At 28.8% G+C, this 13,373-nt stretch overlaps 1 protein-coding gene across 1 annotated transcript; it reads left to right on the top strand.

Moving 5' to 3' along the window:
- The first annotated feature begins 7,203 nt into the window (after nucleotides 1–7,203).
- LOC106677053 (elongation factor 1-alpha) lies at nucleotides 7,204–12,657 on the top strand. Its single transcript, XM_014414739.3, has 8 exons — nucleotides 7,204–7,347; nucleotides 8,211–8,391; nucleotides 8,477–8,656; nucleotides 10,096–10,263; nucleotides 10,347–10,607; nucleotides 10,730–11,005; nucleotides 11,090–11,210; nucleotides 11,904–12,657. The coding sequence occupies exons 2-8, from the start codon at nucleotides 8,248–8,250 to the stop codon at nucleotides 12,140–12,142; spliced, it is 1,389 nt and encodes a 462-aa protein (XP_014270225.1). The 5' UTR covers nucleotides 7,204–7,347; nucleotides 8,211–8,247; the 3' UTR covers nucleotides 12,143–12,657.
- The last annotated feature ends 716 nt before the right edge of the window (nucleotides 12,658–13,373 follow it).

Genomic DNA, 13,373 nt, shown 5'->3' with positions numbered 1-13,373 from the left:
ACTTGGGCAGAAGATTGACACGAAAATCATTTGAAAAAATAAATATTGTACAGTACACGTCATTCTTTTATGCTTTAAGGACAGTAGAAAACTGACAAAAAAAGTTTTGATTTGATTTTTAATTAGAATCATTCCAAGATAGTACTGTAAACTACGGTAACTTTCTCTATGAATGTCGTCCTGAAGGCTGCCCCAAAGCTAATAGGGTTATCACAAAAAGCAACCCTTCAGAAATATAATTATGGAATACAACAAGTACAAAATAGAAAATGAGTTACTGATAGTTGACTGAAGATTAATAAGTGGAGACTAACAAATTTGGAAATATACATAACAATGAATTGAAAATAAAATATATGTATATATAGTTGACCGTAAAAATTGATATATAAGAAGATGGTCAGGGTTGCGGTCAAAAGTGAAACAAAAATAGTTTACAACTATTTTCGTTTCATTTTTTACCGCAACCCTGACCATCTTCTTATATATGAAAATAAAATAGTTGATTAATAACCACGGAAGTAAACAGTAGCAGATTGATAACAATGAAAGATGGAATATAATATTATATTGGTAAGAAGATATGTAAGTAGTGTCTGAAAAACAATTTGAATCAACATAATGAATTATATGAAAGAATAATGAAATATATAATACAATGTGTAAGTGACTTTTATATTTGAGAAATAAATACATGATACAATGGGAGACAAAGTTATATAGAAGAGTAAAAATAAAAAACTTTTTAGTTATATAGATGAGTACAAAACATTAGTTTAATTAAGAATAGTGTGAAAGGACAAACAATATTTTTAAAAAAGAAGCTAAGAAGAATATATATATTCACATTGTTATTCATTTATAAGTTACCCATTATATAATATATTTCATTTTTCTTTAATTTAGTTCATTGATCCAGATTGTTTTTCAGTTTTTTAGACACTACTTACATATCTTATCTTATTTATCTTCTTACCTATATAATATTAAATTTCATTTTTTATTGTTATTACTTTCTACTTCCATGGTTATTAATCAACTATTTTATATTCATAATGATGAGAAGATGGTTGTGGAGAGCGATCAGAATATAACACAAATAAGTAGAAAGAACTTATTTATTGGTGCCAATGTTTCAGCAAGAATTTCTAGCCTTCATCAGGGCTAAGAACAAAGAACAAGATAACAACCAATGGATACAAAAAAAGAAAATATAAACAGAATGAAATATAGTATATAATTGTACAGAATGAAATTAATAGACATAAAGTGATAAAAGAAGTGGGAAAATAAAATGTATATAAAGGTAATTGAATAAGATGGGATATAAATTTTTTAAAAGTTATATGATGAAAAAAAAGTATGACTATTCCTATTATAGAATAGGAATAGTCATATAAAGAATAATCTTTTCTTAATTTTCCTTACCCATATTATTGTTATTTATTCTATTCACTTCTTTTATCCAACTTTACATTATATTTTGTTTCTTAATTCTAATATTAAGGTTACATATTTATTTAGTTACATATATTTTCTTTCCAAAATTTTAATTTTTAAATTATTAATAAACTAACATGATCATATTTCTTTGCATTATATAACTTAAAATTTTATTTCTTAATTGTGTTATTTTACTTACTTATTCAATTACCTAAATATACAATTTATTTTCCACTTCTTTCATCACTTTATTTCTATTAATTTCGTTCTATACAATTATTTTCTATGTCATTCTGTTTATATATATTCATTAGTTGTTATCTTGTTTTGTTCTTATCCCTCATAAAGGCTAGAAATTCTGGCCAAAATGTTGGCACTACTAAATAAGTTAAATAGAATTTGGTCCGGGTGCAGTCAAATAATAAATTGGTGTACTATTGTTATTTGAGCCACCATTATTAAATAAGTTCTTTCAACTTATTTGTGTTATATTCTGACCGCACACCCAACCATCTTCTCCTCATACAAATTATCCACGATCGACTATCTTTTCATTTTATATATATATATATATATATGATACAATGGACAGGAAAGTTATATGGATGAGTAAAAATAAAAAAACTTTTAGTTACATAGATGAATACAAAAAATTAGTTTAATTAAGAATAGTGCTCAAGGACAAACAATAATATATATTTATATACTCATATTGTTATTCGTATATAAGTTACTTGCCCATCATTGTATCATATATTTCATTATGTTGATTCAAATTGTTTTTTAGACACAACTTAAATATCTTCTTACCTATATATCATATTTCATTGTTATCATTCTGCTGTCTACTCCCATGGTTATTAATCAACTATTTTATATTTAATTCATTGGTATGTATATTTCCGAATTCGTTAGCTTATTGTTTCTCTGGATGATGGTTGTTATCTCTTTTTGTTATTTAGCCCTGATGAAACCCGAAATTCAGGTTGAAATGTCGGCATGAGTAAATAATTGTTTATTTATGTTCTTTTTAGCTGACCAAAACCAACCCCTCCCCCTCCCCCCAACCGCCTCCATTTACAAAATAAAAAACCATTTTGTCAGAAGTGTCACTATTAAAGCAAAGTAGTAATATGCACATAAAATGAATAATAATAAAAAATATAATCAAAATAGCAGCACTAATTTCTTTAATGGTTTAATAACCAGATCATAAAACTGACAATTCATCTTTTATGGATGAATGATTAACAAAGATATAAGAATTTAATGTGTCAACTTCTATTCTTTAAGTTCATTGCACGTTATTAAAGTGAATAGTAATTGTATTTTTATGGAATAATTTGAAAAGAAGTTAACTTGTTATTTTTTAAGTTTTATCTTTCAACATATAGACAATTTTGTAATTCTTATGTTGATACCAGAGTTTGGAAACTATGAAACTAAAAGCTAAAGTTGCCATGGATACAATATTTATTTATCAATGGTTCATTCATGAATAAGGGTCGTATCCATGGCAACTTTAGCTATAGCTAATTTTTTACCATCTCTGGTTGACAAACAATAATGTGGACTGTCTTAACAGATTTATTTCTGTTATTCAAATAAATTTTGACAATGAAAACAATTATTTTACAGTTAGCCTTTTTATTTATTAATTTATTTGTGTACCAATTCTTTGGATATATTGTACATCTTTAGGGCCTTCATCGTCTTCTGATTTTTTTGTTATTTTAACTTAATAATTTCTGTATGATACTTGAAATTATTTAATACAAAACCACATCCCAACTTTATACTACAAATTTAGACTCACTACTTTGTTTTCATTTATTCTAATGTTTACTAACACTTATGGAGATTATCTTAAACAAATTGTAAGTTATTTATATTATTCAAATAAATAGTTATCAAAATATGATAACAATTGATAAATGAAAACAATTATTAATGTCATATACTTAATCTGTTATATGTTAGTAATAAGAGATGATAAAATGGATATTCATGATTTGTAGTTAACATGTTAAATGGAAAAATATTTCCTTCTTTTAGCATGTTCTGAATGATATAACATTTAACATGGTTGAGAGTCAGTTAATAGGTCTGCTAAATGTAAATTGAAACCATTAAACAGAGCAGCTGAGCTCCACATCGGTTTTTCTCCTGTTGTTTTGATAGGTTAGTTACTCTTTGTGTTTCGTTTGCACTTTTTTTTTTTTCATATATTTTTAAAATTCTAATAAAGTAATGAAATTCTGAAAGGTTTTGGTAAAAAAGGTTACAAAGTTGCCTAGAGAGTCCGCTAGAAGCTCCTCTTTACAGAGTTCTCATTTAACATATAACATGAACTTTAATTCGGGCTGATCAGTCTTATACTTATAACACTTAGCATGTTAAAACTTTTTATATTTAACATAACATCATGAATACTTCTAAAACTGGACAAGCTATAAAGGGGTTAACAGCTCGTGTTCTTTTTTAGAATTACAGAATATAACCCTTTAGTCCTACCTGTGGTACATGTACATCATACTTTATATAAAAAGGAAATAACTTTATTTTGAAAAGTATAAATTACATTTGATGTCAACTCAACACATTTTTGGATCTTACTGTCTCAGATTTTCTTCAAATTTTGCACAAATGTACAGGTAAAGACTTGGTAAAAAAGTGTAATTTTATTGAGATATGGCCACTTGTTTTTTAAGAACAGAATCGGTTAGTCCTCATAAATGGGCTAAAAAAACAGCCATTTTTGAAATTACTGCAATAGCTTCCCTAATTTAACTTAAGATATAGTATATTCCATTCCCTTTCATATGACATGCAACACTAAATAGAATATGATAAGTTAACATTTCTCAAAACTTAATTTGTATTTTTTATGTTAATTTTCTCAGGACGTACATATTTATAAGTTTTCAAATTTATTCCTTGAATAGGGTGTTTTGATGCGAATCACAGGCTAAAATATAAATGCGGAACGGAAAAGGCCTTAATATTAAAAAAGTTAAAAACTAAAGCTCTATTCTCAAATTCAACTCTTCATTCATATTAATCATTACAACAATGTTTATATTAAAGTTTACAATAAAATAGCCATAATCCAGAAGTGAAAGATTTAGTTACTGTCAGTAGATTCTTTAAGTTTTGTAAGCTTCTGATTCCATTGAAAAATCTTTCACAAATATTTTGAATGTAGTTTAGGGAATGACCAAAAGGTATTAGTGTGTTCTATGGATACACAACCTCATCGGAAAATGATAATGAAAAAAATAAATCAAAATCTAAATTATTTTTTAATTTAATAAGTAGGATGAAAAAGCTAATTATATTCGCATATTAGCCACATGAATCCCTTGTTGTAGATCACAAGGTGGAAAAGAAAATGCAACATTTTAGTTACGTATGTAATTATCTCTAATTCCCAGTTGCTGTTAACTGTATTTATTCTTAGGGGACATATGTCCCAGAATAAAATTATTTTTTCATTTCATTTCAAAACCATGGCAGCTCGCACAAGTCTGCAAAGGCACTATGAGAATCGAATCCAAACCCCAGAAAAACTCTTAGATTGGGCATCAGAAACATTACCAACATAACATTGCTTTTCTATACCAAGATTAAACATAGAAGACTATATTGCATTAGAATACTTCCTGATAAAGCATCTAAGAAATCCACTAATACCTTCATAAATCTAAATCATAAGCTTATCAAAATAAAAATAATCTCCTGACATTGCCTAAATCATTATTCATGCTTGGGTTTTGTTGAAAAGTTGAATTTATTAGAATGGAGTTTAAATTTTCAAACATTGAAGCCATTTTCTTCCCATATTTATAATTTGCCATTTAGTTTATATCAAAATAACATATTCAATGAATAAATTTGAAAATGTGTACTTTTTGAGAAAATTAAAATAAGAATGTTAACTAAGGTTTTGAGAAATGTTAACACATCTTAACCTATATAGTGTTGCATGTCATATGAAAGGGCATATACATAGTGTAGAATGATAAATATTCCAAAGCTTCAGATAAATTAGGGAAGCTAGTGCATCAACCCAAAAATTGTTTTTCTCTGTTTTTTAGCCCATTTATAACGATTAACTTTTTAATTTAAAAACAAATAGACATATCTCAATAAAGTTTCACATTGTTCCAATTCTATTCTTATACAAAATCTGTGAAAAATTAAAGAAAATTTGAGATGGTAAGGTTCAAAACTGTGTAGAGTTGATATGGATCAAGTACAAGTAAGTACATACAAAATAAAAGTGTAAAGGGACTCACATTACAAGAATAAAATAAATATCACTAAATGAATGTAGCTGATAAGAATTAAAAATTCTTAAATGGAATTGCAGTATAAAATTAAAAATATAAATAACCTAAAACATAATCTTAATTTAGTGTGGACCAAAATGTAATTTTAAATAGTTCAAAAGTCATTAAATGAATCTCAATAAAAAATATTAGCTATTGGTCATTATTAGATGAATCTCAATAAAATATTAGCTATTGGTCATTATTAGATGAATCTCAATAAAATATTAGCTATTGGTCATAAAATCTTGAAATAACAAAACATGATGGAATGATCCATAAAATTAAGATTCCAACACAAAAACTGTTCTCTACAGTAAAAGTATTGGTACTAGTAAAAGTATTGGTAATTTACATACTTTCAGGTAAACATAGTCAGGGGAGCACTTATTTAAAAACATAAGGTCATGTAAAATTTTAAGTACTTGTTTAATGAACTTGGAAAGGCACAAACCCATAACAATTTAACATTAACATAAAAGATGTAAATGATAAGAACTTATTACAAGTTAAGCTTGATATTTATACAACATGTGACTTGATGTACAGTAACATTGTAGGGGTACAACTCAAAAAGAGCTTGGCCCTATAAGATAAAATTCAATTATTTATAAGATTTGATTTAAAGAAAAGCAAGAATCACTTCAACGAATTAATAATTATAATTTTTAAAATCTTGTCTAATTAACATAATTTCAAATAAGATTAACAAAAATTTGAATTAATACTTTTAAAATTAGTTCATAGATGCTAAATATGAATTAAATAATGGCCAAGATTACTTCAATTCTGTAATATTTGTAATAGTTTAAATAACATTAATGACAATGCTAACCTATCACTAAAGCCAAAATGATCAATAACAATCAAAATCTAAAAGTAAATTAAACTTGACGCGAATCTATAAATTGGAAATAGATTTGGTTAAAATAATTAGAAATTTAAAAACTTTACAAACAATTAAGCAACATGTTGCAATCAACAAAAAATGATGATTCAATAAACAATATCAATAAATTGTTATGCTTTATCATTACAGCCCACGTAGCATTTTCATGAAGAGTTTAGAAGGTGCACTATTTAAAAAAAAAATTAACAATTACATAATTCCAAAAATTTAAATTAAAACACAAATTACTAATCACACCATAAACTAATTAAAGATAGGTAACAAAACTAATTCAAGAAGAAAATGTCCATTTATCGTCAACGATTTCACAAATTTAGGCACAATATCAATATTAAAATTTACTAAGTTTCAAATTGTGAGGGAACAAGTCGAAAAGTTATACTTCGAAAAGACCAACAACCAGTCGAAATATTTAATCACAATATTTAATGGTCATTGAGTGGTTTGAAATTTTTTTATGACTTTAAATATATTGTTACACTCATAAATATAATTATTTTTAGGGCTAGAAAAATACAAATATATATATTCAAATAAATATAAGAGAAGAACTATTCCTCGAGGGACTACTTTTACCCCCACTACTTGCCAACGGGGCCACTGGTAGGAGTTGTGCGCATGTTGCAGTCGTCTGTCTTCCTCTTTCTGTCCTGGCATTGGGAGGTGAGTGAACGTCTCTTGTTCTTTCTCTGTAACCAACTTTTATCTGTTTTTATCTTGGCCGTATTTGCCCATCCATACTTAGTGTTAACAAATCTTTAGTTATATACGTTCTTAGAAGTATATTAAATTATTTAAGGCTAGTATTTAGTATTTATTACAGTAATTGAGTTAAGTTACATGGCCGATACATGACTTATGCCGGCTCCGTTCAATGTGCTTCCGAACTTACTTTAACTTCTGTTTCACTTCTTGTTATACCATTTGAATATTATCCTGATCTCGGACGTTAACTTACTATGTTTCAATAGTTATTGGAAAATTCTGGGTTAATAACGGTAAATGATGGACACCACGTTTTAGCTGTCGCCATTTTGCATTTTCCCCGTATTGATTTGTTACAACTGATATTGTACAATCAAGTTACTTCTGATCTTATGATTTGAAATAACTTGCTTGAAGTTATTGTTAACTAATCCTCAAAAGAATTTTTATTATTTATGTTCCGAATCCTTTGTTGGATCTCGTTTTTTGCCGCACCATCTAACCATCATCAATTAAAGGTCTATCTCCATAAGGTGTATAGTTGAAGTTATTTAAATTGGTTTAGAATGATTTTAATTTTCTGAATGTCATACTTATTAAATAACTGGTACATATGGTATTGGTTTAGGTTCAGTCTGTGTGATAGATTATTACTTTTGAAATATCAATATTGAAGTTTTTCTGTATGGTATAACCAATAGGTATTGCCTAATTTTAAGTTTTAATTTAATCCAAGCAGCATGCTAGTGTTTTAGAAAGTTAACTGTTAGCCTATTTGCTGCACATTGTTATATACTAATTAATTTTTTTTTATTTTCTAGATATCTTAACGGTCATTGTTATATAAACTGCTAAAAAATGCCCAAAGAAAAGATTCATATTAACATTGTTGTCATTGGACACGTAGATTCAGGTAAATCTACTACTACTGGCCATCTCATTTACAAATGTGGTGGTATCGACAAACGTACTATCGAAAAATTCGAGAAAGAGGCTCAGGAGGTGATTATTTGTTTCCCTCATTTATTTTAATTTCTTATTAGTTACATTAGTAAAGACAATTTTTTCATATTGAATTTGATTATAGATGGGCAAAGGATCTTTCAAATATGCCTGGGTATTAGACAAGCTTAAAGCTGAACGTGAACGTGGTATCACAATTGATATTGCCTTATGGAAATTTGAGACTTCCAAATACTACGTCACAATTATTGATGCCCCTGGTCACAGAGATTTCATCAAAAACATGATTACAGGAACTTCTCAGGTAAGCCATGATTATTTTTTAATTTAGAAGTTTTGTTTTATAATAAAATGATTTATAAAACACAGTCCCTGAAGTAACCTTAGCTATTGTAGCATGGTTGCCACTTATTTACTGTGGAGATGAAATTCTATCCGCTATGTCTGCTAGTGCCTATGCCTAGTAGATACGAATGTTATAAGAGACATTTATATTTTAAGTATTTTCATTCTGTTAATCACTTTTTGGCGATAGTCCATGGTAGAGTTAGACTGGAAGATAAGTCACCCGACTAAGCAATAGGTATGTCGTGAATATATTAGTTACTGCTACTGGTGGCTGGATGTACTTTCACTTATCATCAGGATTATTACTTTATTTCAGTATTAAAGGTGGTTAATTTGACTTGCTCAAATGGGAAAAATCATGTTGATGCTAGGTATAAAAATTTTTATCAACAGTAGGTTTGATATTTTATGGAATAATTCACTTCAATATTTTTTTATGGGGAAGTAATTACTAGTTATCAAAACTTTTCATTTATTGAACTATCCTGTTCCTTCTTATAGGTTTTTTCTCTATTATTTCATAATTGTGTTGGTATTTTTAAACAGTTAATAATTGAATGGTTCTCTCTTCCTTAGCTGGCAGGGTTTTTTTTTTCTTCTAATTTTCAATACTTCTATACCGCTGTTAATTCAAAATCTAATCCTGGTGTATAGGATAACTAAAGTTAAGTTTACATACATGCTTAACTTAAAACGAATAGTTTTCTTTATTAGTTACTATTTACTATAGTATAAGTAAATATAAGCTAAGTTAGCTTAAATGTTAATTAAAAATTACCCGTGTGTATTTTTTTAATTTTTTTTTATTCCCTTTATATTATACTTTTTTTAATTTAATAATTTACCTGTAATCTAGAATGCAATTAATGTGAATGGTATTAACTTTGAAAATCTCGTGTTTTGCCAATGTCCATGTTTAGAGGGAGTGTTATTTTTAATTCATATCTTACTTTTAAATGACTTAGTAATTTGGTGAACCTATATCAGCATTTATCTCGCAGTAGGTCTCCAAAATATGTTTCTGATTATTGGTGAATAAAATTAATTAAATAAAAGCTATTATATTACACAATAAAAGAAAGAAAATCTTTTAAACGTGTTCACAATATTTAACTAAATTTAATAATTCTTTACTGTGTAATTTACTCCTTATTTGTCAATATTACATATAATTCTGCTTTAGGTTTTGTTAAGAAAAAGTGCGATTGCCATAAGTGTAGTTTATATGATATATTGTAACTATATTTCTATCATCCATCTATTCATAAGGCTGCTGCAAGTCCTTGATTTCACTGGTGACTGTTAGCTGTAGTTATTCTGTGATATTTAGCACATACAATAATCATAGTTATTTCCATGTTTGTAGATCTTCTAATAATTTTTTTTCTCTTCTAGGCTGATTGTGCTGTGTTAATTGTAGCTGCGGGTACTGGTGAATTTGAAGCCGGTATCTCTAAGAATGGACAGACTCGTGAGCATGCACTTCTTGCCTTCACACTTGGTGTAAAACAATTGATCGTAGGAGTTAACAAAATGGATTCAACTGAACCTCCTTATTCAGAGGTTAGTGTAATTTTTGTTTTCAGCACTTTTGATAAAACAATTAATTGTTCAGTTTTTTTTAAAATAATCTTTTAATCCTACAGAGCAGATTCGAGGAAATCAAAAAGGAAGTATCATCCTACATTAAGAAGATTGGATACAATCCAGCCTCCGTAGCTTTTGTTCCTATTTCTGGTTGGCATGGAGACAACATGCTTGAGCCATCTGACAAGATGCCATGGTTCAAGGGGTGGGCTATTGAAAGGAAAGAAGGCAAAGCTGATGGTAAATGCCTTATTGAAGCTCTTGATGCCATTTTACCTCCTAGCAGGCCTACCGATAAGGCCCTCAGGCTTCCACTTCAGGTCAGTATTGTTAAATGTTTTTATATAGATTAAATTAGTTATTCAGTTAATACATAATGTTTCCTGAGTCAAGATATATTTTTCTTTATATAGGTTTTTTATATTTTATTATTTTCTCTTAGGATGTGTACAAGATTGGTGGTATTGGAACAGTGCCAGTTGGGCGAGTGGAGACTGGTGTCTTAAAACCAGGTATGGTTGTCACTTTTGCTCCTGTCAATCTTACCACTGAAGTAAAGTCTGTTGAAATGCACCACGAAGCCCTTCAGGAAGCTGTACCTGGTGACAATGTTGGTTTCAACGTTAAAAACGTCTCTGTTAAAGAATTGCGTCGAGGTTATGTTGCTGGTGACTCCAAAAACAATCCACCCAAGGCTGCTTCTGACTTTACTGCTCAGGTTGGTCATCAGCCTTATATCTTCTATAATCATTTAATATATCTTTATAGTATCATTATTAGAACTCTTTTTATGTTGTTATAGGTTATCGTATTAAATCACCCTGGTCAGATTTCTAATGGATACACTCCCGTACTTGATTGTCACACTGCCCATATTGCTTGCAAATTTGCAGAGATCAAGGAAAAGTGCGACCGTCGTACTGGTATGTTGTGATTCTTATGTATCATATTTTTTTTTATACCATGTCTCAGTCTTGGGTATCGCATCAATTATGGTTTTTCATTAACACAGTCCAGCTCCAGATAAAGATAGTTCTTCTTCTGGCGTTCTAAACTGTGAAGAGTAATGGGTAGGTTCATTAATGTTTAGCTATTTTGTTAGCATACCATGATGAGCTCTACGCTACACTAAATTAGATCATTAGTACAATTTTAACAGTTGTTAACATTTATTTTTCTCTTGGAGTAGTGTTAAACCTAAGGTATAGATGGGGGAAGGAATGATAATTTAGCTTGTAGACAAATTTATTAGAACCTTTAAATTATAAAACACCTCCCCCTTTTTTATGTTTACTAGGAACCTTTTCGACAATGATAAATATATTTATTTTTTAAATCTAGAAGTAGATCCCTTTCTTTAGACTTGATAAATTTGTCTGTTAATCCTTAATTAGCAGGCATTACTTAATCCATTTGTAAAAGTGTGTATACTAAGAAATTTTGAGGATGTAGCCATCATTTCAGAAGGCTGAATATTATGTTTTTTGTATTGTAAAATTCATTTATTAATATTTTATGTTTTATTCATTATCCTATGCATTACTATTAAGATATTATAATTAATTATTGGCCTTGACTTAACATTTGATGATTTGCCTTTTTTTTTTTTTCTTCAGGTAAATCTACTGAAAGCAACCCCAAATCCATCAAGTCTGGTGATGCAGCTATCATCAACTTGGTTCCAACCAAACCAATGTGCGTAGAGTCATTCCAAGAGTTCCCACCTTTGGGACGTTTCGCTGTGAGAGACATGAGGCAAACTGTTGCTGTCGGCGTCATCAAGTCTGTAACCAACAAAGATATAACAACGGGTAAAGTGACAAAGGCCGCCGAGAAGGCACAGAAGAAGAAATAACTAGGTGTCGTCGTCAGATCAGCAACAGGCAAGCCAGAACAGCCACCGCCATCAGAATCAGGAAGCTATTACTTAAAACAATTATCATGTCGCTTTTCTCCCCATCAGCAGCACCTATCCAAGTGGCTCCTGCAGCCGTGTTTCCATCGTAAGGAGTTCCGGAGGAAAAGCGGCTACATGACCTTCACTTCTCTCAAACCTTTCCTTATATATGTTATTATATAATTACTTATATAATCTATATTATTATATACATAGTATAGCATTATAATTAATTCTTCTTAAATACAGTTTTTTAAAACTCACGTGGAAGGCTTTACGATTTGTTTTTTCTATTCTTTTTTATTTTTAGAAGAGGAACTCGCGTCATGTGAATAGCATGTTATTTTCATTTTATTTTGTTCGACAGATATTTAATTTATATTCGAAGATTTTTAAGTCATCTTTTTTGTTTTGTGAAGCAACGGTAATTTCTGTATAGATGGTGATAACAATAAATGCTTCATGACATTGAATTTTTTTGTTTGTATACCTTTTCCCTAGTCCCACACTCTTTTTTAAAAAAAAATAATTTTTCATTAATTTCCTAGTTTTGCATCAACAAAATTGTGTATATTTACTATTAAGTGCTAGGTTCATTTTATTTTAGGTCAAAATAACTTGTTATTACTCTTATAAAGGTAGTTTAATTGCTAACCTTTTAATAATAATTTTAGCTCATGGATAAATGAAGGTAATTCAATAGTATACATTAAATACTTTCTTAAGATATAATCCAGGTATTCGATTTATGGTTGGTTCTTTTGTAATTTTTAATCTTTAAACAGTTACTATGGTAATTTACTGTTTTAATTAAAAATTTAAACTTTACCAAAGAGTGAAATATCAAAAATATATCTTAAATTAATTCTGCAAGTGTTTAAGCATTAGGTAGTAATGGCTAAATAACATAATTTTGTTAAATTTAAATTAATCTTCTTAAGAATACTTAAATTATTATCACTGCTTTGATAGAAGTGTGAAGAAAAACTTGTATTCTTATTTGGTTTATTCCCTTCAAGTTGTAGGGCAGTATGTGGGGGGCCTGAATGCACTCAGCCCAGGGTACTGACTAATTTATGCTATTACAACCTAAGCAGTAAAATGTAGTTGGGTCAGAAAATCAATTTTTTAAAACTATTTTGTTGTAATTCGAGTGGCATTTTGATTGTGGTTGGTATTTATCTTATCT

Source organism: Halyomorpha halys, unplaced genomic scaffold, assembly GCF_000696795.3.
Source record: "Halyomorpha halys isolate HHAL.00 unplaced genomic scaffold, Hhal_1.1 Scaffold85.1, whole genome shotgun sequence".
NCBI lineage: Eukaryota > Metazoa > Arthropoda > Insecta > Hemiptera > Pentatomidae > Halyomorpha > Halyomorpha halys.
This window is presented reverse-complemented; position numbering and strand designations above follow the sequence as displayed.

Excerpts from the sequence above, each read along its gene's own strand:
- LOC106677053 (XM_014414739.3), top strand. The coding sequence starts at position 8,248 with ATGCCCAAAGAAAAGATTCATATTAACATTGTTGTCATTGGACACGTA. Across the intron at positions 11,006-11,089 it reads CTTCTGACTTTACTGCTCAG|GTTATCGTATTAAATCACCC; the intron begins GTTGGTCATCAG and ends ATGTTGTTATAG. Across the intron at positions 11,211-11,903 it reads AAAGTGCGACCGTCGTACTG|GTAAATCTACTGAAAGCAAC; the intron begins GTATGTTGTGAT and ends TTTTTTCTTCAG.